The sequence below is a fragment of the Aythya ferina genome (assembly GCF_964211825.1).
Source record: "Aythya ferina genome assembly, chromosome: 2".
NCBI lineage: Eukaryota > Metazoa > Chordata > Aves > Anseriformes > Anatidae > Aythya > Aythya ferina.
In genome coordinates this window covers 82829464-82857061 of record NC_140297.1, presented here as the reverse complement: position 1 = coordinate 82857061, position 27598 = coordinate 82829464, and the positions used below count along the sequence as shown (strand labels likewise).

The 27598-nt window shown below is 41.8% G+C and overlaps 1 protein-coding gene and 1 long non-coding RNA gene across 6 annotated transcripts in view; one reads left to right on the top strand and one right to left on the bottom strand.

The window, feature by feature from the left end:
• Positions 1-27598, top strand: part of LOC311431864 — a 74277-nt gene that overhangs the window by 31074 nt on the left and 15605 nt on the right. The window contains exon 3 of the long non-coding RNA XR_014689673.1: positions 14077-14176. This is a non-coding gene — a long non-coding RNA (uncharacterized lncRNA). The remainder of the gene's footprint in view (positions 1-14076; positions 14177-27598) is intronic.
• NQO2 (N-ribosyldihydronicotinamide:quinone dehydrogenase 2) lies at positions 530-17028 on the bottom strand. Of its 5 annotated transcripts, none has more exons than XM_084509823.1 (7): positions 16891-17028; positions 9774-10153; positions 7984-8148; positions 6288-6418; positions 3813-3926; positions 2023-2124; positions 530-854 (listed from the first exon to the last, which is right to left on the bottom strand). In XM_084509823.1, exons 2-7 carry the CDS (start codon positions 9778-9780, stop codon positions 681-683), a joined length of 693 nt encoding a protein of 230 aa, XP_084365949.1. In that variant the 5' UTR covers positions 9781-10153; positions 16891-17028; the 3' UTR covers positions 530-680. The 5 variants fall into 5 exon arrangements, with proteins under 5 accessions (XP_084365949.1, XP_084365947.1, XP_084365951.1 ...); XM_084509821.1 differs by lacking the exon at positions 16891-17028 and adding an exon at positions 10298-11677 and having other exon boundaries at positions 9774-9833; XM_084509825.1 differs by lacking the exon at positions 16891-17028 and adding an exon at positions 10298-11670 and having other exon boundaries at positions 9774-9826.

Here is a 27598-nt window from a genome sequence, read left to right as displayed (position 1 = left end):
CAAGTAGAAGCTATGCTGTAAAAAAAAAAAAAAAAAAAAAAAAAAAGCAATACATATTTGTACTACTGTGGAACATTTTTATTTGCTCCTTTCCTTTTCTGGCGTGTCTTGGCTTTAATATATTTGTAAGTATACAGAAAAGCCTAAGCTGCCAAGAAAGCTTTCCAGTTGTCTAAGTCACTGTGCAACTGTACATCCTTTCGCATTATTCACAATCTGGCTTCATGGCTCAAAGGTACGAGTGTAGATCTCCCATTTGAAGGAACAGGTTTGTCCATAATGAGGCTGAGCGTAGGCAGTACATTCCCTGGCCAATTAAACAAACAAAAAAAAAAAGTGGCTGTTCGTACAAGGAGTGTTAAGCTTGGCTACGTGCTTTACTGTTTTATTAGCAACAATGGTATAATCTGCAATTAAATACCACTTGTGTTACCAACCGCTTGCAGGCAGGATGTCACTGTTTATATGAGCAAGGATAATTCTTCACAAAGAGTTGTGCACTCATCATTGAAAAGAATCCCTCAGGAAATAAAGATAAATTCTTTATTGCCAGCTAAGCTGCTAGCCGTAGTACTCAAGATACCTACAATGTGTATGGATTACGAGGTCAGCATTCAGATGTTGCGATGAAGCACCAGAAAGAATGGGAACATTCTTCTCTGTAGTCCTGTGTCTGAACATTACTTGAAATACCACTCAGGAGAGCAGTTTATGGGTTCTTCCTTCCAAAGAGTCTTCAGACGCTGGGCCCAAGCAAGCAGCATCTCCTTCCTTTTCTCCTCAGAGACATATTCGGGAGCGAAGCAGATGTGAGGCTCAAGGACTTTGACACCACAGAAGTGCATGATGCCATGCTAGATCCAAAGCAAACAGAGAAATGCCTCAGTTAGCTTTTCACTTTCAATTTGAGCATGTGCAGTATTCAGTTCTGAAACTTCCTCTGACCCGATACGGCAGGTTTTCTAATTCTGTGCATTTATCAGGAGAAGGGAAATAAATTGCACAAGTTCATTGTTTGCCTTGGCAGCTTGTGTTGAAAGCTAGGCATTATGCAGAATGACATACAACACACTGAAAGATAAAGCCATATTAATTTATTCTGCTCTGTACAATTAATTTTTAAGTGCTACTAAATCCATAGAATTGTTCTCTTTGGCTGCCATTTTCTATTAAATTTGCAAAGATCAGAGACAGCCTGAAGTTCATTACGCTGCTTGAATTGAACGGATTGTTCAGGGTTGCAGCACATTTCTCATCTCCTTTTATGTATTTTTTTAACCTTTTGCCTCCAGCATAGCCACACAATTCTGAATGAGTATTTGTGCCTTTGAAATCAGCTCAACTTGCCTTTTTCCCTCCGTGTCTGTCTGAATTTGCAGCTGCATATAGCATTCTTTGTTACGTTGACTTGCAAGCTGTGCAGCTAGATAGCCTCGCAAGGGCACACAGCTAGTAATCAAAAGGGTTTGGAGAGGAGGGAATTTCCAGTAAAATCAAAACACATTCATTGTATTATATCAAACACTGGTCGTTGCAATTTGCCTTGCCACTTAAATTCCTGAAAGCACTACTTCTACCTCTGGCAAAAGGGTAGCAATAAGACAAGACATGCTAACTGTTGTATGCTGATTGTAAATGCCAGGATAATGTGCGAGTGCCCTCCTGTCCCGCATCCTATGTGAATCAGGTAGCTACAGGGAAAAGAAACCCTGTGTACCGAGGCTAAAGGAAATCCTATTACACTAGAGAAATTAAAAAGATAGACATTATAAGCTTTCTCTAGATTCCAGTTTAGAGGAAGAGGCACAAAACAAATTTAAAAGTCTGTGGACTCTTAAAGAAGTCTCAGGATTTTAGGGCCCAGCGATAACTTACAGATGCTTGTAAATGACTAATTATTTTTTATTATAGAGCTAACTATGAATATATTTTTCATCAAATAAGCATCAATACAGTTTCTAAAACAAATTAAATAATAAAAATTAATGCAGACAAGTAACAACCAAATATTCATAGCTCTACCTGCATGGGCCACAGGAGATAGCGAATATCACCATTGATACCTCCTTTTGCATACATCTCTTTGCTTCCTCCAGTGGTGAAAGAAAACAGGGCTAATTTATTCTAGAATTAAAAACAACAACATCAAAAAAAAAAAAAAAAAAAAAAAAGACTGTTTGAATAGTTCAAGAGAGATTCATGGGAAGCTGGGCAGCATCAGTTTCTGCAGGTGTCCCCTTCCGCAAACCTTGAGTTTAGCAGTGGCTCCGAGTCACAGACTGAAGGCATGCACCTGAACAGCAGACTGCATGCCAGGGCTTTGGGCAGAGGCTGATTGAAAAGAAAAGGAATTACATGTACTGACAGCCTTGTATGAAGCAGAGCTGACCCTTGTTCTCTCCTGTGAAATGTTTGGAAAACTCTGGCTGGAAAGCACTTCACTACTGTGGATATCTTTATTCCTCGCTTTCCTGAAAGCAGAAATTGTGTGCTACAATCCCAGTTCAGATCTGGGCTTGCTCCTCACTTTTGGAACATTCAGGTGTTCTAAAACCACATTTTTTCTTCTAATCCTATAACTCTGGTGTTGGCCATGGGCTTGTGCTCAGCACTTCTCTCTGTCTTACCTCCCATAATTAAAATACTTTTTTTTTTTTTTTTGGGTGGCATGATGGTGCAGTATCACAACTGCTTTGCTTCTAATCATATGGGGGACAATGTATTACTAGAGCTTTATTATTGAGAGCTGTCAGAATGGCCACTTCATCAAACTTCATCAAATTAGGATCATTTTCCAGTTACTTTCTGACACGAGAACTGTGTTCCTTATTTATATGTGTTCTCCATATCCTAACCAAGAACACAACAGCTTAAACCTTTACCTCAAAAATTAACCATACAGATTTTTATACTAAAAAATCACTTCTCTTTTTCATAGACTTTCCAGGGATACAAAGTTTCTACCTCACGTTTTGTTCATGTACTCTCCTGTTTATGCATGTCAGAATATTTTACCTTTAGAATTGTCGTTACAGAGCTGTAAGAAGAGTGCTAAGCTTGACCTAAACCCATGGCTTTTCTTAGTTTGTGTAGAATAAGCAAGGACTGATTGAAAATAAGAGTCTGTCACCAATACTTAAGCCAAGCTTCCCCCACACGCTTTCCTGAAGTATTTTTATTTTGAAGATGAAGTTTCTGTTGATGCATGATGTTGATGGATGATGTTAATCGTCCAGCTACTCTGGAATACCGTGGTATATCAAGGGCTAGGCACTAGCTCTCTGTTTGGAAATGCTGACCTGCTACAGCCCCGCTAGCCTGAACTAGTATATTTAGGCTTCTGTAATAATCAAGCACAACTGCTTCAAGGTGCATGGCACTTGCCTTCTTCCCCCTCAGCTATAAAGTGATTCATTTTATTCGTGTCTCCCTTTTGCAACATTTTGCAGAGAACTCATATCAGGAAAGTGTTTTGGAGAGAGCTGAGGGAATCAGTCCTTGTAATAGACTGGGAAGAAGTTTTTGTACCTCCTTGTGCTACCACTAGAGCAGTTGTTGCGTGCTGCTCAGGATACATTTGGATTGATAAGAAATTCAACTTCCAAGACCTGAATTAATGTAAGTCTAATACTGAAGGCCAGAATAAGCCACAGGTTTCAAGAAAATAAGTCATTCCTTCACAGAAAAAGCTATGGTCTGCTTTTAGGAGAGCTGAAAGCAAAAGCTTTATACAAACGTAATGGAAAAGAAAGACTGCTACTGAAGTGCATTGCAAAGATCTCGGTCTTAATAAAACACTTTCAGAAGCATACCTTCAGCAAACCGGAATCATAACAGTTGGGGAATTCGTGAGCAAATCCTTGGACCAAGACTCTGTCCATCCAGCCCTTCATGATTGCTGGCATGCTGAACCAGTACAAGGGAAACTAAACAAAAAGGAAATTACCTTGTTAATACAGAGAATCCAGGGCATCCTAAGGCCTGGTCTGTAGGCAGTGTCCTGTTCTCTTAATCTGTTCAGACCTTGTACATGCCTTCTTCCAGGAAGGAGAGGCAGTAACTTTGCTTGGCAAAAATAACTGAAGTGCCCTGTTTGTGGTAGTCTCAGGTACCTAGCTAAACAGCTGCAGTACATCGACACCATGGTGAATGTGAGGGCTTCCACACAAGTGAAAGCTGGAAAACGATAAGGCAGGAAGGTGTCACTTAATTCAGGCTTAAGGCTGTACAGAATTGTGTCTCCGATGGTTGAAATGCGAAAGGAGCGTACATGTATATGCTAATGGTTAGTGCTGCCAAAATGGCACAGAGAGCCCTGTTACCGGGACTGACGTCTGGTGATCAGTTCTGATCTGACAGTCCTCTGACAAGTGCCGTAGTATCTGACATGATAACTCCTCCTGAGAAGAAAGCCTCCTCTCTAACAGTAGGGCTCTGTTCCTCGATCCTCCAGTTAGCCCATGGGTCTACAGCCTAAAATCACCATGTCTTATTTGCATTGTCTTGAACGCTTAATGGACTTCTGTTCTAGGATGAATTGCTCTTCTGAAACCTTTGTACACTGTGCAGTGTGAAAGAAGAAATTCTATTAGAAGCTTATGTGCATATGGCTTAAATCAAGTTGGAAACTGCGTAGAAATGGCCAGTCACCATGATCTTTGGAAGTGGTGAGCTTAGGCTATAGTAAATTTTAAATTACTCTGCAGTATCTTTAAGAGGCTTTTTTCTTTCTTTTCTTTTCTTTCTGATTTCTATTTTATTTTTATTTATTTATTTATTTTTATGCACCAGAACACACTCAACTCTGCATAGTATTTTAAGGACAGAAAGTAGAAAGCAACCACTTCCTTCCGGGGATGTTTTAGTAATCTCAGAAGCAATATCGTGAAAATTACAACAGCATATGTTGAAATGCGTGCTTGAGATATAGTCACATCCTAGATTTCATCTAGAACGGGACAGTGGAATATAGGTAGGCTGTGCCTAAGGCCAACAGTCTGGTTGTGAATATGGTCAGATTATTTTTTGTTTTTATTACACAGGGCCTCTCAGCTGTCAGCACTCTGGATGACAGTACATTGTGTACTTTATCCTTGCCATTGACTGCGTTTGCACAAGTATGTGACATGTTTCACCCCACTGTTTCATTTAGGAGCTACTCTGCACCCAAGCATCTGTCTCACACAGGGAACTTTGTTTCTACGTTGTGGGGCTCGTTTTGCTTTCTGTGATATCCCTGTGCCCCGTGCACACCAAAGACGTAACCGGCAGAGAGGAGAGCAGGGGTGAGGTGTAATGATCGGTTAGCGACTCCAGACAGTGCTTCTGCAACTCAGCAATGGACGAGGGCAGCACAATTGGGAAAGTCAGAATTCCCCAGGCCTGCTGGCTGCTCCCAGCTGCTTGCCCAGAAAAGAAGCCATGCCCTGCTGGCCTGCCTGATAGCCATGGTTGTATACCTCTTTGTGCATCCAGATGTTGAGTTTGGCCCAGTACTGGTGAGTCACTGGATTTGCTGTCATAGCAACTCAAGTAATCATACTACTGATCTGTGCTTGTTACTCTACCGCTGCTTAGAGATAAAGTCCTTGTCCCTACAGCTGATGGTTGGGTGTCTGTTGCCATATCCCAAGCTTAAAACTTTGCAGGGTCACCTCAAGGCCCAACACACTCTTCTGTGTGTAGATCTATGCTTGCTTTTCTTGTGCTCCAAGGTAAGAGGATACCGTCAGGCTGCCTGATAATATGGCACAGTTCTTATATATAGAATTATGGTGTTATTTCACACTCAATCCTTTCCAATCTGAGTTGCTCCTTGCAATTGTTTTAGAGTGCAGGTGGCATGAGGAGCAGTCTTCACAAAAGTAGTCTGATCATGTAGTTTTTGAATATTATTTTTTTAAGTGAAGTACAGTATGAATTTTACTTGGGTGTTTTAAAGATCTGATTTCAGATGTCTTCCTAAACACCAAAAATGTCGGTGTGGAGCCATTATTTGTGTGAAAAATTCATATTGTGCCAGAACTAATAATACTCACACATGATCTAGTGTTTTTGATATTTTTTTTTCTAAAAACATATATCATATCAGAAAAGCCTGACACCTTGAAATTGCTATGCTGGGTAAAAACTATTCTATGTAGATGGCTGAGCTACCGCCTGTTTTTACTCTGGCTAGATGCAGTGTTCCTAATGAAATCTGTAATCTTCTTGCTTACTGCTGCTTTTGGTTTCTTCAACCCTGTACGTTACAACTGAAGCCTTTTAATACAATTTAAAATGATGACCTGAAAAATCAGCAAGTCTGCTTCCTGCACCTTCTTTTGCTCTTCAATCAAATCATCGGACAAACCTCCTCTCTTGTAAGCTTCCCAGGTCTCCACTCCATAATTGAACTCATCTGAGTTGTGCAAGCAATCTGTGGATAGAAGGGCATGGTCACTGCTTTCTCCATTCCTAGCCCTGTAGCCAGGTAAGAATTAAACACAGGTTGTGATCTACAGTTCTGAATCAAGGTACTACTTTCTGATTTTGTCCCACTTTCTTTTTTTTTTTTTTTAAAAAAAAAAAGCTATTCTGTATCATCACAGCTGACAGATGATGACTTGATTGTAAACTGGAGAGGGATAGATTATCTCAGAGTACTAAAACTTTTACCTTTCTGTAGGAGACAGAATATGATGTGCAAAAAGAGGACCTAAGCTTGGCTCTAGACTCTGGCGATGCAGGTAGATGATTTCAGAGGATTTAATATAATTTTGCTAATTGCTCTGCATCTGCATTAGGGATCACTGAAACCTCTCTGCAGTCACAAGCACTATGTAGCTGCTTTTCAGCCTCTCTGGAAACTCAGCAGGGGCTGGGGGAACCAGTAAAGGCTGACTCTGCTGACTGTGCTACAGTTGGGTGAGCTGAGCCAAGTGTGTCTGAACCAGACATGCACATTCATTCCTGCTGATTGAACTAGCAGATTGTCAGCCTCTAGCAGAAGGACGGGTGACAAGCAGTGGAAGGTAGAAGTAGTAGAAGTAGTAACCTCGTGAACGAAGCTAAGTACATCATAGAATGGGATCGGAAACTTACATCAGAGGTTGGTTCTGGCAAGTGCTAATGCATTTTTGCCTCTCAGTAACTAACCTTACTGTGAGTCAAGGTTCGTATTCATGAGTGGACTTTTAGAAATGCTTACATTTCATCATTAACAAGTGGGTTTTTTATTTTTTTATTTTATTTTTTTTCCGATGCTTGCATTAGGCCTGTGCTATTTCTTTTTGATTCTAGTTCTAAAGAATTCTTGTTCTAAAGTTCTCTCAGATTATGTCATAGCTTTGCTTTTCCTGACCAGAAAAAGTACTGGGGCTAAATGCTATTAAGAGCACGGTGGAACTTTCTTAATCATGAAAATATTCCATAAGCCTAACAAGATCATTGCTATTATTCTCAAGTCTCAGCTGCAACCTCTAGTCATTTTTAATAATCACGCACTATCAAGGTTGCTGGAAGGTGCCAAAACAACTCAAAAGCCTGTGTACTTGAGTGCCTGGAGCTAATTTGCTATAGGAATTTGTAATATTGTTCATTAAGAGAACATGTTTCTTTGAATGTCTCTTCAGTTGACTGCAAGTACCAGGAAAACAATACCATTCCTCATTTATTTTGGTCTAAAAGCAAAACACTGTTTTACAGGTCTGCACTACAGATGTGTTTCCTCTCTCTAATTGAAGAGCCGTTTTTCATCAGATTTTTTTAAAAACAGGTGATAGTTATGTTCCTACACTGGCATTTCTTGGTCAGTGCTTACAGAAAATAAAAAAAAACAGGTCTTGTTATTTGGAGTATATTTGTATGAAATAATAGCAACAATTTTTCAGAATGCACCTAACAGCATGGGTTCTAGCTTGTCAGTGCAGCAGCATAGATAAGATTAATGTCAGTCTCAAAAAAAAAATAAAAAAATGAATAAAGTATTTTGGCTAGACTTACCAACAATGTCATTTCTTGTTGCTCTTGGCTCAAACTGCATTGCGTATAAATCAGACACTGTGACAGTGCAGCCCTGTTTGCTTAATTCTTCCACAGCAACTGTCTTCAAAGATCCATTCAAAGACTTGGGCTCTTGGTGTGCATAGACTATCAGGACTTTTCTCCCTGGAGGCAGAAAGAAAAACAGAAGACACCTTTGAGGTAGGCAGATACAAAAGAGTTTGCAGAGCCAGGGCCAGGTTCTTCATTTTTCTGTACTGTGATTTCCAAGCAGTGCAGAACTGATAATGCCAGCATTTGACTCGTGCCCAGCAGAGGAATGAATCAGTAAATGCCTCCCCACCCCTTCAGCAATACTGTGCTATGCTGGGTTTTCCTAGGCAGGGCTCAGTGGACAGTAGGTGCCTTTCCAGAGCAGGCCACACTGCCCTACATCAGTGCACTCAGGGCTTTCCCACTTCTCCTCTGGCATGGTCCATCCTCTTGAGCCAGCACTTGTGTTCAGCTCATTCCTTCAAAAACTCTCTCCTTACACAACAACAAAACAAAAAAGCAAACAGTTTTCTGCTGGCTTAGCTCCCTGAGCACAGTCAGATGAGCTACAGAGCAAGAGTGAGGGACAGGATGGGATCAAAGCAGTGCCAATTTATGTTTTCTCAGACTGTTATGGAAACAATTTCTGAGTTCAGAGCATCCTCCTGCATTGCGGATTCCCTACGTCTTCTGTTGCGGTGCTGTGCAAGTGACAACCTCAGGGTAGATGTTTCAGATGCCACTGTCCCACTTCAGCATCTTCACAGTGACTACAGTAGAAAGTGATGTGATTTTTTTCTTAGATGTGTCAATGAGCTGTCTGTTGTATCTCAAAATAAAGCAGGTTTAATCTAAACTGAGTGGCAAGATGGATATGTTAGGATACGGCTGCTTAAACTGATCCACAAGGTGTATTAGAGCTTACTTGTTCAAAATGTTATGGTATATAGCCCGTTCAACTTTAATAATTCTCTAAAAAAAATAATAATTCATCACTGAACACAAGGGAAAGGTAATAAAATATTCTTATGGGGTAATATGTTTGTACATACATACATAAGAGGATTTCCAGGGCTTACTGAAAATGGCTGGATCTGCAAAATATGAAGCTCTTGGCTCCTTTCTGCCAATCTGTGACAGATATCTCCTGAATTCAGTGGACATGAGCTGCATGTCCCAGACCACCATCAGGGCAGCAGGTAAGTTTGTGGTGTCAGAGGTACAAGAACCAGTGCTGAAGGTTTGAAAAAACAATACCAATTTTTTGAACAATTTTTTTTTTTTTAACATAAATTTTTAACATAATTTTTTTTTTTTAACATAAATTATAAGAGGTAGTGATTTCTACTACCTTTGCCAGAAGTCTACTACAATTTGTGGTTAGATGCTACCACAAATTTAGCAAGTGTATAAACTATTTAGAGCACTGCTTGCTTGCTCATTGTAGGAGCAGTTGCTTTTTTGCTGGTCTCACTAGCTCTCAGCAAATAAGCAGCTCAGTGGCTGGGGATGATGAGCTCAGAGATGCCAGAGGATTAATTCTGCAAGGTGCTAGTTTGTTTCCCTTGCAGTGGAGTTGAGGCACTCAAATAGTGGTGAGATTGGAGTTTTCAAATGCATCCTTTACTGAAGAAATTGTGGTGATTTGAAAAAAATAAAAATGCTTTAGTATCACGAGTAAACCCTGCAGGTATTCCATATAGCAGTGTGCCCAGGACCGAAGCGAATAGCATCCTTATTGGTATTTTTTTTCTTACCTGCCATTTTCCAGCAGCACTCGGTAGCTTCTCTCCTGAGAATCCAGCACGGCCTGTGAACTCAAACGGCAGATTTGCTGGTGTTGTAAGCACCACGAGGAGGTGCACGGGCAGCTACCAGCGCGGTACCACCTGGCTGGGAGCGCCGTGCTGCGTGGTGCCGAACGGGCTGTAGGCCTGCGGGAGGGCAGGCAGGCCGTACGTGTGCTCTTCTGGCAAATATTGCTGGGCTGGCTGACCTCTGCTCAGCGAGCACGTCCCCTCACATTCAGCTTTTGGCAGAGGCCACAAGAGTGCCCGGTGGAGCTGTTGCTGCTGCGCTTAGCAAAGCGCAGCTCCCCGCTCGGTGAACGTGGATGTGCTGCGTCACTCTCCAAAGCCTCCACAAAGGAAAAGGCGGAGAGTGTTCTCGTTTTTTCCTCTAAAAACTGGTGTCAGGCCCATTCACCCCCTGTCCCTCCCACACAGCCCTGCCACCCACCCGGGACAGCGCCGTGGCCCCCTTGCCTCCCCCATGGCTTTACCCGCAGCGGTGCTGGGGCTCGGTTCGGACGGGAGAAACCGGGGCAGACACCAGCAGATCGGTCCCCTGGCACTGAGTGACAGAGCCACCCGCGTCCTCTCGCAGCGGGTGTGCAGAAAACCTCTGTGCAAACCTTGCCCTGCTGGTGTTTTCCACCGGCTGTGCTGCGTTAGGGGAGACACAAAGCCCTCGGCTCTCTCCCCGGCTCCTCCAGGAGAAGGTAACATGCACAGTGCCGCCGGCACTGGGGACAGCGGTGTCCAGAAATGGGAAGTGACCCTAGCGGAAACTTGGGGCCGCAGCAGTTGCTCACCAACTGCCAGCATGCTGAGCATAAAGCCAGAGCCCAGATTCTGCTTGGTGATGCTCTCCTGCTTGTGTGGGAAGCAGTGTGATAAAAAACTGGGCAGGGACTCAGGAAACACAGCTTCAGTTTACTTTCTCTTGGGTAGGATGCTTTATTTTTGTCTTTTCATCCCCTCTGGTAACAGAGTCAAAAATATTTATACTCCTTTATCTGCCCTCCCCCCACCCAAGCATAAAGTCTACGTGTGGTAAGAGAAGAGAAACTAAAAGAAAAACGCTAGTAGTTTACATACTGTACCTGGACAACATATATGTTATATGTTTGACATACCATATAACGTAATAACTCACAGAGATAGCAAAGAAAAAAAAATTGCACTGTGCCTGTACTTTAGGGAGTAAAGAAACAAAAAAACCCACCTTATTCCTTGCTAAGGCTGTAAAAGTTTGCATGATTAGTTCCCATGTTAATTCCTAAAATCCATTCTTCTCAAATATTGTTATCTCTTATCTCTAATAATTTTATAAAATTAAAAAAAAAAAAATCCTTTCAATTTCCTGTTTGTCTTTGGACAAGGCTACTTATAAGGATTTCAGCAGCCAGATCCAGCTATTTCTTAGCAATCACATGAGCACGTTTATTAGGGCTCTTAAGAGAAATTTCAGGGTGATTTGGGGAAACCATGTATTTTTGCATTTTGGGCAACTCTGTAAGACAAAGTGGAGCTTCTTGTAGCCTCCTTTGCCCTCTTCTACTGCTCCTATATTTGTAAAGTTAACACTCAGGACAGTGTAACAGTAGCTCAAACATCCTCATAGGACGATGCACCTCTGCAAGGAGAATTTTGTTTTGCAGATTGGGAGTGTTTATTTATTTATTTATTTATTTATTCTTTTAAATAGCATTTTCTATTGCTTTCTCCCGTCCTCACTTACAATAATATTTTTTTAAACATTTTTTCTCTCTAAGTAATTAAGTGCTAATTAGCAATGACAAAAAGTAGTTGTGACCAAGCTGGAAGAAAATTCTCCTGTCCCTGTCAGCCATCCATGAGCATGGATTGAGTGAGTCATACTTTATAAGAAATTTCATAGAATCATAGAATATCCTGAGTTGGAAGGGACCCTTAAGGATCATCAAGTCCAACTCTTGACACCGCACAGGTCTACCTAAAAGTTCAGACCATGTGACTAAGTGCACAGTCCAATCTCTTCTTAAATTCAGACAGGCTCGGTGCAGTGACCACTTCCCTGGGGAGCCTGTTCCACTGTGCAACCACCCTCTCTGTGAAGAACCCCCTCCTGATGTCAAGCCTAAATTTCCCCTGCCTCAGCTTAAATTTGAATTTGAATGTTTGAATGTAAACATTTGAATGTTTACAACCTCATTGACTGTTGGCACAGATTGTTTTTGTCTCTAACACAAGACAGAGAACACAAGAAAATTACAGCAGAGATTCAGACCAAGGGTCCATTCCACCTGGTATCCTCTCTTCAGCCCTGCTCACAATGAATGGCTATGAAAGAGAAAAAGCCTGCTGGCTATGAAAGAGTAAAAGCACAGTAAGCATGTGGGATATTCACCCCACTGCTCTCTCAGACTGCAGCTATCTTTGTCTCGGACTTGAACATGTAGTTTGTATGGTAACCTCCAGTTTGCCTCTCTGCACAAGATACTTTGCCCAATCTCCCTGTGAATCCGTGCCAGTTGTGCAGTGTCCCTGGCAAGGACTTCCACAGATTTGTTTTCTGCTGTGTGAAGAGCAACCCCTTTTGTCTGTTTTGCATCTGGTTCCTATCAGGTTCATTTGATGCCCTTTGGTTCTTGTATTGGGTGTGACAGAGCAACAATCCATCTGTGCTTGTCTCCTCTGTCCAAAGGTGATTTTGTGGACTTGTGTCATGTGCCTCCTAAATTTCATCTTTTCCAGACAGAAGAGTGTTCTTCAGGTGCTCTTTGTTCGGAAAGTCTTCTGTGCTTTCAGTCATTCTCATTGCTCTTCTCTGCCCTTTTCCAGTTCTGCTGTATCATTTCTTGAAATGAGGGAACCAGATCTGCAGATAACATTCACAGTATGGAGGCACCTTGGATTTACCTGGCTGTGTAATGATTTTCCCTCTTCTGATCCTAATAACTATTACCATACAATTTGTTTTTTTTGATGGCTACCAAGTGCTGAGCTGATGCTTACATGGAATTATCTGTGGTTATTAGACAGCTTTACTCCTGGTTGGTGGTAGTCAACTCAGAGCCCCTTATTTTAAATGTGAGGCCAGGTTTCTTTGTGTCCCATGAGCATCTTTTAAGATTTAAAGAGACTGAAAATAATTATGAATCGTCTCGTCTCCTGGGTGCAGTCTAGAACACTGTGGTGGTCTGTCATCAGATCCTGCTGAAGGTGTTTCACTGCAGAAAAAGATACCTTAGGATTTGGTGAAGAAACATAAATGTAGGCATAATTTTGTAGTCACTGGCATGACCTTGAAACACGAAGGCTCCAGTCCTTGTGCCAACAATTGCTGAAACATGCAACAGCTGTTGGGTGGACACACAACTCCTATTATGCTATATAAAAGAAAAAAACCTATGCTTTCTTTACCTAAGGTTAGGCATCAGCTGGGTGGGAGTTTTGGGAGTAGGTCTTCTGAACTCAGGAGTTCCATTTTTGTCTAAGTGTCATTTATATGATTTTAACTTTTTTTTTTTTTTTTTTTTTTTTTTTTTAAGTATCTGGCCTAGAAAGAAAAGAAAATTAGTAGTTTTGTTACAGTTCCCCTCTGAGGACTCATTCATTTCTGCTACAAAGAAACACAGTCAGCATTAACTGAAAGAACAGAGACAGTTACTATAAATAGGAAACTGTTTCATGTTAAGGTAAATAGTTATAAAGAAAATGGAAACATAAGACACTGTACCTGGAAATCTTGGGCAGGTAGCCTTAATTCAAGAACTTCCATTGAATACTAACCCTATCTTTTTCCATTTCATTTTAAAATATATTTTATTTCCCTTTTCAGATAATTCTGTTGTTGTACTTCTAGTGCTGTTGTATTGGAATTCTTCCACAGGCTTGGAGATCACTCAGATGAATAACTATAACGTCACAAAGCAAGACTGAGAGATGAAAAATAATTGAAAATAAAGTATCCAAGAAAATAGAAAGTATGAGGAAGGCAGGAAAGTAGTTGTATCAGGAAGATGATCAATTATAGGGAGATTAGTAGTGAGATGGAATCAAGAGCTCAGTGTGGACCTAGGTGGTTTTCAGAGGCCAAACCTTGCCAAATATTGGTCAAGAAAATCTGTTAATCAGTAACGAGGCTGATTTGACAATTTGATTTTATCTGCTAGGGAAAATAAATAAATAAATAAAAGGTATCCTGCAAAATTGGAAGGGCCATGTAACTAAAAAAGGGAAGAATCATTCATATGACTCTCTTCATCAGAAGTTGATTCCAGATTTTCTTCCCCAGGATGGAGACATATTCCTCTTCATTCTTCCTTTCCTGTGATGAGATACAAGGTCATGCTGTCCACAAACTATTTTCCGCCTCTTCCTTCAGAAGTTCACAGGTAGAGTGATGATTTGGATAGCCTTGAGCTGTCAAATGGTATTCTGCAAATGGTATTTGGGCACATTTCTACCTGCAGTTTAGTTCCCAAGTGTTTTATGCTTCTTTGAAACCATCTGCTCTCCTTAATGAGGCCATTAATAATTTCTTGAATTGTTACCAGTGATGTCCCATGAGCAATTGCTAATTTTAAGACACACAGCTATATTCTGCACACAAACAAAGCTCCATTTTTGTACAAGCTGTTTTAAAAATATCTCTGTTTTGCTGAGAAGCTTTTGTATTCAATTTTCAATACTAAATATCTACTGATAATATTGTTCTGAAGTTACTGAATTTACTAATAAAAAATGCCCTTGGTCATATGATGTATATTACCCAGCTAGGAACTCGAGAGAACTAGTTCCTGACTTGAAATAATTGTCCATTGGATATCCCTTCAGGTAACTAAATGTCCTGAACCTGTAATGGTCCCTTTGAACAGTGACAAGGCATGAAAGTACTGTGATTGGTTTAGGAAGCCACTTCAAAGATGCTGTAGTGGTGAAAATGTTACGATGTAAGGGATTACAGTCTACCTCTCTCTTCTCACTCTACCCCAAACCCACATAACTGCTCTCCTCATAGGTAGGCAAGCAGGCAGGATTCTTCTTTCCTAATTTTAGCCACGTAAAATTTAGGGCATCTTCTCTAAACTGTCTCTATAGTTGAATTCATCACCTTCAGATGCAACTCCTTGCACTTACCTTTGATGCTAGTAGAAGGAGAATCACTGCTTGGCTTACACAGGCCTCCAACATCTAGGTGGCTACAGGGATATAAATAATATCCTTCCCTATGAGTTTCAGAAGACCTGGACTCCCACAGCCTTTTGAGTGACAGCTGTAGTCACAGAATCACAGAATTTCTAGGTTAGAAGAGACCTCAAGATCATCGAGTCCAACCTCTGACCTAACGCTAACAGTCCCCACTAAACCATATCCCTAAGCTCTACATCTAATATATCCCTAGTCAGGGATATATAAAAAAACAGGTTCTCCAAGTGCATAAAACCTAGCTAACATTGAGGGGTAAAGAGATGAGAGATTTTCGTATTTCACTATTGCACTGAGGCTAATCACTGTCTGGTACTTGGTGCTGTAAGAACAGTGTTATAAAATAACAGGTTGGATAGCATGAGTCAGAAGCTGTAAGACAGAGAGTTGCTGGGAAGTGGTTAGACTGAGTCTAGTGCCTATTGCTGTGGTGGTGCCAGCAAAGTTTATATAGTGAACAAAGTACTGGAGAAGCAGAAGGAAGACTGAAAAACCTGCAGATAAGAAAGTGGCTGCAGAGAAAAGGAACTAGGCAGAGCTACAAGCAGGCGTGGCACCAAGAGAGCACACTTAAATGAAATGAGTTTTCTGGGTCAAAACACTGACGTGCTAGCATAGGGACAGAGGGAAGTCGGCAGTGCTACTTCATGAGTCAAATTGCTTTAAGAACAAAGATCGTAATTCCCCAAATGCATCTAAATAATATTTCCTACTATAGCATGTAGCATCCAGTAAGAAAAAGAATTAAAAAGGTGATCGTCAATCAGTGGTTTAAAAAAAAAAAAAAAAAAAAGGCAAAGTAGAACAGGTCAAAAAAGAGCACCTGCATATCTAAAAACAATTTAGTACTTTTATTCAAATTCTCTTCTAATATCTTATGAGCAGTGAAAATTTTTGAGTTGATTATAGGATAAAGATAAGAAAATGCATTTGAGATACATGCAAAAGAAGAAGAAATAACCATCACATTTTATTGCATCCAAGTCCATTTATGGTCTGATTTTAAAATCTACGTTTTAAGAATACGTTATTGGATATTATAATTAAACTCTTTCAAGTTCAAGAACTAAACTACTCTGAAATAATCAGCTTTGTTGCTTCAAGCCAACAGTGCATTGAGTCATTAACACAGTCAAGAACATAATAGATGCTGGTGTTTTTGCAAACACAAACAGCACTTACATGGATCGGTTACTTCAACTACTGAGCTAGATTGGCATTCGTGGGTTTTTCTCTTCCCTACTTTAGCATATGATACTCTTTGCTGATCCTTAATACCTGTTGTTTAAGTTCATGTGGGAATGCGAGTATCATAGTTTTGTGTGGCGTGTTTTCTATGTACAAATCATAAAACATTGGTTAGGGTGTAAGGTACAGTCATCTATCTTAGAAATTAAATGAATTAGAATAATCATATCACAATATCATATTGTATATGACAACTCTGCAGGAACGACTTTAGCTTTCTGTATACCTTTTCCTAGGATTAATATCAAGTTAGTTGTATACATTGTTCTGTCTCTGGAATAATATATTAAGATTTAAAAATATCATGTGCCTGAATGATATCAGTTGTGCCCTCTAGTGCCTAGTGCAAGGGTTTGCGTTTTTAGCAGAGGCCAGTAAAGCGAAGTGAAGCCTTCATCTAGATCAAGTTTTTAATCTTCAACACAAGTTCTCTTATAGAGGAAACGTTTTAAGAGCATTTGTCACCAGTGAGAATAAGCAGTAAGGAAAAACAATACTAACAAATCAGCATGTAAGAGAAATTCTCTTCAATATTAGTTTTCTGTGAATATTACAAAGAACAAAGCCCCTGATACAGCAGTTCTGAACCAGCACATATTACAATTCTACGCTGAAAACGGAAAAGAAGAGAAATGGAGTAGTAATATCCTACTGTTTGTCCCGCATCAGTCTGTATCACCATACGCATCACACCAGCACTGTAGTTACTCCTAGGCTTGTTTTGTCAGGTAGTAAAAAGGAGACAGTCGGCCCCATATTGATCTCCCTCCTTAGTTGACAGGCTTGTGCAACAGGAAGGAAGCAGGAGGACTGCATGACTAACAGCCTTGTACTGTGACCTGTTTTTCTTCACAGTCTCTCTTGTCTGGGAGTGAGTAACAGAAATTGAAAATGGTAACCTCTTGGGCTAAAAACTCTACACTACATCTAAATGAAAAACAAACCAGCAACAGGAATAGTGTCCTAGGAAACAATTCTGATATGTTGTTTAGGATGTTTTTAAACCTTCTGATGTTAAATATTTAATATTACTAATATTATTATTTAATATTACTTAATTGCGTCTTCTCCTGAAAAATCTTTGCCAAGAAGTTGGGTGAATAATTCATACAAGTACAACTTCTAGGATACATAAATGTGCTACTTGTAATTAGTAATCTCTTCTGCACTTTTTGATTCAGAAGTCTGGCCTGAGATACTCATTTGAACACAGACTCAAATTGCAAATCTGGGGAGAAGGGGGGGAATGAGAGTAATTTTTTCACACCAACAATTCTGCTCTTTGATGAATTAAAAACTTGGGAGACCTATTTTTGTAGTCATTCCACATCAAGATGACACCCTGTTTTCATATTGAAGTTGATGCTTCTTTAGACTTGGAAAGTGAGGTGAAAAACAAGCGTAGCTGCTGGTTGAAGTCTGTTAGGGTAGGGGGTGAACATAATTGCACAAAGCTGATAAACTCTAGTTGGGTATCAGCAGCTACATAAGGTGCTGCCTTAGGTGAGTCTAGTGATGTGTGACATAGCGTATTTCAGAAGCAGTTTATTTTTCCCTTTCCAAAGGGATTTTTGCAGGTTCTTCTTACATGCCAGAGTATTTGGCTGAGACATCTGCTGACTAATCCTTCCATGGAGCTGCAAAGCACCTGGGAAGAAAGTCAGCAAAATGAGAGGGAGCACCGACTTGCCCAGCGTGCCATGAGCCTGGCCTGGCAAGGTTCATTAGGTTGTACTCATGACAGTAGCTTGGTTATTGCCTTCCAGTTACCCATTGACTTGGGATGAAGCTGTAATATAGGATTGAGTCTCCTGTACATGAATATATCATCCAATGACGTTAACTGCCATCAAAGCAAGCAATGGCTGAACATTTGGCTGACGGGTTGGGCCCAAAAGGCTCTAGTAAATGGAGATACATGAGGCTGGTGGCCAGTCACTAGTGGGGTTCTGTGGGGCTCCATTTTAGGGCCAGTTCTCTTTGGTGTTTGTATAAATGGCCTGGATGCAGGACTTGAATGCATATTAACTAAGTTTGCAAATGTTAATAAGTCAAGAGTAACAGTTGACTCCCTTGAGAGTGGAGAGGCCTTGCAGAGAGACCTTGACAAATTAGAGGGCTGGGCAGTCACCAACAGCTTGAAGTGTAAGAAGAGCAAGAGCTGGATTCTGTGCCTGGGAAGGGGCAGCCCTGCTGTATGAACAGACTGGGGGACAAGAGGCTGGAGAGCAGCTCCGCAGAAAGGGATCTGGGGGTTCTGGTCAACAGCAAGTTGAATGTGAGCCAGCAGCATGCCCTGGCAGCCAAAAGGGCCAGCCATGCCCTGAGGTGCACCAAGCACAACATTACTAGCTGGTTGAGGGAAGGGATTGTCCTGCTCTGCTCTGGTGCAGCCTCTCCTCCAGTACTGTGTGCAGTTCTGGGCACTGCAATTTAAGAAGGACATTAAATTATTAAAGAGTATCCAAAGGAGGGCTACAGAGACAGTGAAGGGTCTGGAGGGGAAGACGTATGAGGAGTGGCTGAGGTCCCTTGGTTTGTTCAGCCCCGAGCAGAGCAGGCTGAAGGGAGGCCTCATGGCGGCCTGCAGCTCCCTCAGGAGGGGAGTGGAGGGGCAGGCGCTGAGCTCTGCTCTCTGGGGACAGTGACAGGACCGAGGGAACAGCATGGAGCTGGGACAGGGGAGGGTCAGACTGGGGGTTAGGGAAAGGTTCTGCACCCAGAGGGTGGCTGGGCACTGGGACAGGCTCCCTAGAGCAGTGGGCACACCACTGAGCCTGCTGGATCTCAAGAGGCACTTGGTCAAGGCTCTCAGACACACAGTCTGACTTTTTGAGTGTTCCTGTGTGAAGCCAGGAGTTGGATTCAATGACCCTTGAAGTTCCCTTCCAATTCAGAATATTCTATGATTCCAAAAAAAAAAAAAAAAAAGTTTTAGTGTACAGTCTCCTAACCAAGCTCAAAATTAACAGCCTAGAGTTGGAAATGGTGAGCAAGTCAGTGATGACTAGCTTCAAAACAAATACAACAAAGCTGATGTTCAAAATAATTGTAACAGTGCATAGTTCTGGGGGAAGGCTCTTCTGAATTTCTGCCACACAAGGAATCTCTAAGGCTTCAAAAGGAGCAAAGAAACATTTCTTAGTCTTTAGCCTCCCAACATTAAATAATTCAGCCAGGGGTGAACAGTAGGAAAGGGAGGACATTGCTTGCACAGTCAGAGCCCGGAGGAGGGTGCTGGAGAGCTAAGAATGACGCTGCTGAACGCCTTACGTTCCTTGAATTGCACTGAGCAGTAGATCCACGTACCACTGCATTTTTTTCTGTCTCGGTGAAGAAGCAAAACAAAAAAGGACCTAGCCAAAGTCTTTACTATGTTTGAAGGATATGGTATAGATACGCATGCTCATCCTATGGATGCTGCCTTTCAAGTGCATTTCAAGAATTGGTTTAATTGCTTTATTTCTGTGTGATTCCGCTGAGCAGCTATTTTGTTATCTCAACCATCCTTTCTCAGGCTATTTTATATGTCAGACAACTTGAGTTTCACCTGTACATTTAGCAGTTAACTCACAGAACAGATATTGCTGCCATAGTATTTGATAAAAACTAAGAATAATAATTTATATTTTATGTATAAGCAAACTGATGGTTATAGACTAAGGAGGTGATTCAGCAGAAAGCACAGCCCCCCTCCACTCTGCTTATGCTCAAAATTTCAGCCCTGTAAACTTCTGGCTAATCCATTATGTTTAAAATCCACCTGGACCAAACTTTCTGACAAAGAATTTGCCCAGGAAACTTTTAGGTAATTATTTTACGATGTAAATGCAGAAGACAGTGCCTGGAGCAAGAGCTCCAGGATCCAGATTTCTCCTTTCTGCAATAACAGGGTGAAACCACCAGGCTGCAGCCTTGCTGTTTGTGAGCTCACCCTTTCTCAGCTCTGTTCTGCACGCTGAGGTCGCTTCAGCATGGGGAGGTGCCTTACCTTCCCCCCAGTCTCATTTCCTGCTCCTCTGTAGTACCGTGGGGCTTGCTGGCCAGGGGGCACTGGGGTGTGAACCTTGTGATGAAATCCCATGAGGCAGGATTTGAATTCCAGTCTTAGTCACTGGGACATAACGCAGAAGGGGGAAGGGGGTTAAAAAATGGTACCTGCATGTTCTGGAAAAGATGCATGCTCACTTCTGGGTGTGGAGGCTTGGGGACTGTGGCTAGTTATTCACTAAGGACGTGCCAAAATGTTAGGGGGAGCAGATGATTGAAGACCTATTCCTTGTATTACTTGCTGTTGTGTTTGCTGTTGCCTAAATGCAGGAAATTTGTCTTTCTGTGGCCTTCTGCCTCCTCAGCTCCTCAGAAGGTATCTCCTGGGTGTCTGTGCTGGCTGCTCTCTGGGAGCTGTCCCACTGCAGGCCACGGAGCATCCCCAGGGGCAGCTGCTCTTTGGTGACCTGGGCTGTAAAGCTTGCCATTTTCATGCACTCAGATAAATAAAAGCTTTTACACTACTAAATACGTAATGTAAGCCTTTGCCAGTCTGGAGCTTTACCATTTCAGATAGGCTCTCCATCCCCTCAGCATGGCAGTCATCAGAGGTGTGAAAGGGCAGTTTTAATGAATTTAACCACTGCACCCATATACATTTATGCCTCCTCCACATGCATGGGAAGGAGAAGGGCCTTGCCACAAAAGGAGGTATTACTGCAGCACCAGGGCAGAACCTGGTTTCATAAGCTGCCTCATAAGGTAGAAATTTACAATTTTAGAAACCAAGGATTGCAGCTGATTTTGGCAAATGGCAGAGTGCAGTTATATTGGGGTGACATAAGAATTGCATACGTGTATATGTTGTTGTTAATTGAATGATTTGTGTGTGCTTAGTGTTCAGTGTGCTCTCTGAGAGTTCTGCATTGAGCAATACGTTGTTTAAGTGATGAGGTTTGCTGCTGTAGTGTGGGCTAGAATCACCTCGGTGTGCCCCGTTACTTTAGGCTGCATGACAGAGCTGGCAGAGACTTGGTGTGTGGTTCAGAGAGATGCACATCCCCTGTACAAAGTGTGTTAATCATACAGCCGTACGCATGCTTTGATCTCTATATTTTTTTTTTAAAACGCTGCTTTGGGGTATCCCCGTTTGCACCCGGACCTCCTACACAAAAGGCTCAAGCACGAATTTACTTCCCTGAAGCAGTGTAACCAGTCGTGCAGATCCACCACCGCTGCTGCAGCGCTGTCACATTTTAGAATTACTTCCTCACTGTACATCTGCACAGCCTGGCTCCCTTCCCCCCCCCCCCTCCGCCTTTCTTTCTTTGCTACCTGCAGCACTGCAAGCCCTGAGAGCAATGGGCAGACCCGAGAAATCCCCCAAACTCACTTAGCCGTGCAGCTACTCAGCAGAGCTCTCACAGCACTCAACATGTGTGCTGCTCGCCCCGCTGGGTTTTTTGACCTTTTTCTGTGGCCTATCATCATTTAGCACCCTGCGTCACTCTACCTCACAAGCCCAAATAATGCGTTCTGGGATTAATTGCTGTGGTTCAGGGGCTCAGCCCAAAGTGCAGGGCAGAGGCTGCTGTACAACAGTCAAAGCTGATAATAAACCCCCAAGTGGAAAATTGAAAGAGGGCTGAGTTCTCTCCTCACCTCTACTCTCCTCTTCTTCTCCCCTCCCCTTTCTCCACACTTTCCTTTTCTCACTGCAAACTCAAACACTCAAAGAATATATATATATATATATATATATATATATATATATATTGATAGAGACACATCAGTCTTCTTTTTTTTCTGTTTGGATATGGTAATCAAAGCTTTTGGAGTAGTCCCACAATGAAATTGCTCAGTACTGCAGTTTTACTGTGTGAAAAATAGCATAGCAAGATATGTTTCATTTTTTTTTTTCTATTTTTACCTCTCCATCTACTGCTATGGGAGTAGAATTTTACCCCAAAATGTGTGCATAAATATTTATGGATACAATTATGAAAAACAATTTTGGTTTAGAGTCAGAAGGTTGGAGAAACAAGTGTAGGACTGAGAAGTAAGAATGTTTCATCTCTGCCACTGACAGTGTTTTTGGCCAGGGGAAAGTTGTGTAGATTCTTTTTTTTTTTTTTTTTATATATAGCATTCATACACTTATTTCAAGTTAATGTATCTCATTTTTTGCGTGTCTATGTTGAAAGAGATGGGGGTGTAGCAGGACAGATAACACCTCTGCAGGGCCTCCCCTGCTGCTGCTGGTGCTCTGGGGAATCGCGGTGCACACAAGGCATGAAGGCTGGCAGCATTGTGCCCCTTGCCTGAGACAGGCCCGTGGGTGATGAAGTTTGGATACCCCCTGCTCAAGGAGAGCCTGAGCAGGATTTTTTTTTTGCCCTGAGTGGGAAATTTTGTGTTGCTTCACAGGAGAGCTGTAAATTACGATGGTGATTTTTGATACAGATTTTGATTCAGTCTTAGGAGGCATTACTGCCATGCAGCATGGTGGCCTTTTGGCCAAATTTATTTATTTATTTATTTTTCCCCTAAGAAAGCGTATAAAAAATAAACATCAATGAAAAGATGAGAGAAATGGGAACGGGACCCTGCACTGCACATTCCTGGCCTACGTAAATACGTCATAGAATTGAGCTAAAAATAATAAGGTAGTAGAAACCTCTGTGGATAAGTAGTCATCTGCTGAATTAGTGGTATGCCAGGAGCTGAGCAGGAACATTTAGCCTGTGGCTAACAGAAACCAATTTCTTCCTTTTTTTTTTTTGTTTGCCTACCAAAACCCTTGACCAAAATGCACTGACACTGCTCTCCTTCAAACATCTGCATCTCATGGCAGGACTTCTTACTTTATCTGCAGCAGTACAGGCAGACCTGCAGAATATTTGGTACCGACCGCAATGGGGTATGGATCACCTTTGGATTCCTCCAGGCACTGCACCAATAAAAATCACAAGACAAATAGTGAGCTGCTTGCTTAACCTCCTAGGTGTCAGTGGTTGTGCTGCACAGACATTTAGCCAAACCCTTCTCACCGGTGACATGTTCTGAAGCAAAGTGTTATTTTCAGGCCTGATGGAAACAGGCCAGGATTTTACTGAGCCTGAGGTGTGCCGGGGTATAACTTTTGAAGGCTGTGTGAGTATAAAAACATGGTGTTCTCTAATTCTTATGGTTTCATCCCTTGTGATGCAGTGACTTATTTCTCTGTGTGCATGCACACAGCAAGTAGCACTTGTAAAGCTGTTCTTATGTTTTCTGGTGTGGGTTGGTACATGGCTTGCTAATGCCAGTGTCCTCTCTTCATGACATTGCTTTTGGAAAGTATTGTTCTGACAAAAAAAAAAAATTAAAAATTGCAATTTAATTTTCATTTCCATATCCAACCTCTTCACTTGACTTGTCATCCTGGAGCAATATAAAACCTAAAATCATTCTTTCACTGTGTTGAAAGGTCTCTGGAGAGGAACTACATCTTAATAGTTCTTGGTATATCCCATAGCATTAATTATTTCCTTTCTCACTTCCACTATACAGTTGTACAGAGCCCAATTACATTTACATCCTAGGATTCACATAAAAAGATTATGGAAATACCATTTATATTGTTTGAAACAGAAGTGGAAATGCATGTCTGCCTGTGTCTCCCAAGATCTGTCTGTGCAGGCACCTTGCTGACAATTTCTTTTGTCTGTATCATCGTCAGTCATCGTCACCCACTGCTCACCTTCCTCTGAACCCTGCTGAGAGCTCTCCTTGAGGTGGAGAATCTGTGTGATGGGAAGGAAATGGCAGTGGTCTAGCCAGATGTCAAACGTGCATCAGTTTTTCCTCGCTGACAGCAGAGCTCCAAGATGTGTAGAAGAAGGGTTCAGCTCGAAACTGTATTGCACAATGCAGCTAACCCCTCCGTGCCAGGATAGGCACGTTGTGTAAAGGAGAAGGTGGCTCAGAGCCAGGCGCATCTAGTACAGATCATGAGATTTGTGGCAGTGCTGCCACGTGTGGGATAGGTTACTCTGAAAGGTTTCCTCTGGCTTCCCCTAGAGTCTGAACAACGTACACCGAGCCAAAGGTAGAGCCACAAAATTTGTGAGTGGGCTTTCAAAACTAATTTAGTTTCTCCCCAGATCCCAAGATCGTACACTGTCACGTGACAAATTTTATTAATAATTTTGGTTCTAAAACAAAAGAGTGTGGGTGTGTGGAGAGAAATGAATGTATTTAAGTGATGTAATGCAATCATGAAAGAAGAAAGTGAGCCTTTATTCCCCTGTGTGCTTCATATTCCAAATAGAGCAACCTTCTGCGCCTTCAGAGGTAGTACAGGATGCACAGAAAAACAGCTGTAGGCATGAAAACCAAGACAAAGTCTTCAGTAAGACCCAGAATCAAAACCAAGTAACTTGAATGAAAGCAAGACTGCGAGTCTTAGATGTAAATCTTTACTATTGATAATAAATGAAATTGCTTTGTCAACAGAAGGACTAACCCTGACTTGGGCACGAATCTGCTCTTAACATCAGTGGGGTACAAGCTTTAAGCACTCAGCTGAGTGACCTACTGAAGCTTTGGCTTTTGCAATTTAAGAGCCTGTGTTTATGAAGCCAACTCATAATTGAATTGAATGTCACATTGTCTCAGTTTTTCTGGCAGTTTGTTCTGTGTTGGAAGGCAGCACACAGTGTAAGAGATTCTAGATTAACATCAATTAAAATAGCTGTGCAGCAGTGTACCAAATTACTGCAGACAGACTAAGCACAGCTGCAGCTGCAGATACTTCCTCTCTAAAAGAGAAGCCAAAATGTGTTATCCCAGTTCCTAATGAATTTATATTTCGGTGTTTGTATTCCAAAACTCTTCCTTGGAAATGAAACCTTGTTCAGAAGAAGTCTCACATCTGTATCTCATCTCACTGGCTTGAAAGATGGAGGGATGAGCTGATCTTCTGGGGATTTACTCTTCCACTGTCCGTAAATCTAATATTAACGTAGTGGCAGGACTCCAAGGGACCTACCTTGCCAAAGTCTGACTCCGTAGGATCTGATCCACATGATGCTCTACTGTAATATTCTATTTGATATTCCAAATAACATTAAGCCTCATAGTAGTAGTCTGCATTACAAAACAAACTGAACCAAAGACATTTTGCAGCCTGTCGGTCACCACCTTTATGGAGGAGCTGCGGCAGGACAGTGGAGTTCACCTCTTTTCTATAGGATCTTTTCCATATAAATACTAGAGAAAAAAAAAATTACAGGCCTACCGCAGCAAGATTTGCAAACTGCCAAAATTAATACTGAATGCCATGAGCCTGGAAATGGTACGTTGTGAACTGATTGCATCAGACTGCAGCCTGATGTAGCTGCAGGCTTTACAATGCCGGCCTGCAAAAGCCCTCACAGGAAGATCTCATGAAAAAGGAGAAGCTGTTTAAAAGTCCTGTGCTTCCTTCCTTCCTCTGTGGGGCTGCTGTAGTAATACCTGAGTCTTGTGGCATACTTTAGGGTTTGTTCGGCTTTCTTTAGATTTGCCTGGCTGGGGGTTATGCTTGGAAGAATTTATACCAGAAGGACTTGGAAGAGAAAAGATACTTTGAGCTTGCTTGGAAAGTGCAACAAAAATAGTGGAGTCTGCACGGAGGGGCTAAAAAGGGACAGATCCTGAGGAGTCTGGCAGGTATGCAAAGGCTACTCCCAATGCAATGGTAACTGATATCTTAGCACGTGTACTGCAAAAGCTTTTGGAAAGGAAGTTATGAGAGAAAGCAAAGGGACCGCATACATAATGAAACTACGTTATGAGTAATGAAAGTACCACCTATCCTGTGGGCCTCCCTTTCTCCAGGAGCTGCTCAAGCCTTAATTTCTTTGTATCTGTATTCTGCGATTGGACGCTGTTTCATTTCCTCGCAAGTCCAGGAAACTCTTCCCTTGGTGGCTCAGAACATCTGCCCTGTGAGCAGTGCCATCGTGTTCATGCTGGTGACTTACCAGTGTTAGCCAGGACCAGCCCAGGGCCAGTGTGTGCCCAAGGATGGGTGGGGGCAGAAAATGGTAGAAGGTGGTGGAGCTTAGGGGGGACTTCAGATGCTCCTGGGGCAACAGCAGAATGGTGGGAGCAGCTGCTGCTTGTTGCCCTGATGATTGCTGCCTCTGTGAGTGCACCCATCCCTTCATTGGCAGCCAGCCTCGCTTTCCTGGGCTTTGACAAAGACGAAATGCAGCCATCTGGGTATCCTTCCTATGTCTTCTGGACCTCATGCATACTGTCTTCTCCTTTCATTCTTCAGAAACTGACTGAAGCTGGACAGTTCTGATTTTACTTCTTCCATGTTACCTGAGGTTACTCCCAACTGACCAGAGACATGTTGCAATTTTGTGGTTGATTTCTAGAAGCATACCAGAAGCCATAACTTCACCTCAGAAAAACAAATTTTTACATAGTGTTGTCTGCACCAAATTTACCTTCTTGTTTTAGAAGAGCTTTGTGTGATGGGCAAGGTATTTCCAGGTAACTGAATGTATCTAAAGTTTGCTGCTGAGTGTAAAGTTTGGCCTTCTTGAAACGTGACCAGCTCTGGTTTAGAATAGCTGTGTACCAAGAAAAGGGGGGAAGAGTTAAAAGGCTCATCTGTTAAACTGATCTGTAGATTGGAGGATTTCTAGAAGTGTAGGGGAAAGAAAGCATGGGATGAAGCCTAAAATAAAATTCCAGTATTTTTGGTTGAGACAAAATAAAATATGTTGTAAAACAACAAAAACAAACAAAACACCACCACCAAAAAACAACACGTCATATGCGTTGTTTAAGTACCAGCCCTGTCTTTTAGCGACTTTGCCAATCGTACTTTTCAAAAATTAAACCTGTATGCTTTCCTTTCTTCTCAGTCTTTCTTCTGTTAAAGTTACTTGTGAGTGTTACCAGGACAGAATCTGCTAAGGGTGTTTTGCATGAAGTTCTGAAGTATCACCGATACTTCACGGTTTATAAAAATTGGATTTCTGCCAGTTCTTTCTGTGTTCACCTTGAGAAAACTGAGTCTTGACTTGAAAGATGCATCAGGAATTGAATAGTGGGTGTACTGATGGGCTGCCATTTGTGCTTTTTTTTTTTTTTTTATCAGACTTAATGTCATAAGAATTCTTTTCTTTGACTTTGATGATATTCACTCAACTTAATGTCAGGGGTCTGATTCATAGGGTATCCTCCAGTCTCTTTCATGGCTGGAAAGTCACTACAACAAAGAAGCTAGGGTTTTCCCATCAAGGGAAGCCCCCAGTAGATGGTGAAGCAGGCCAGGACCATTGAAGACTTATTTTGTTTAGAGGCATGAGAAAAACTTAGCATTCTGG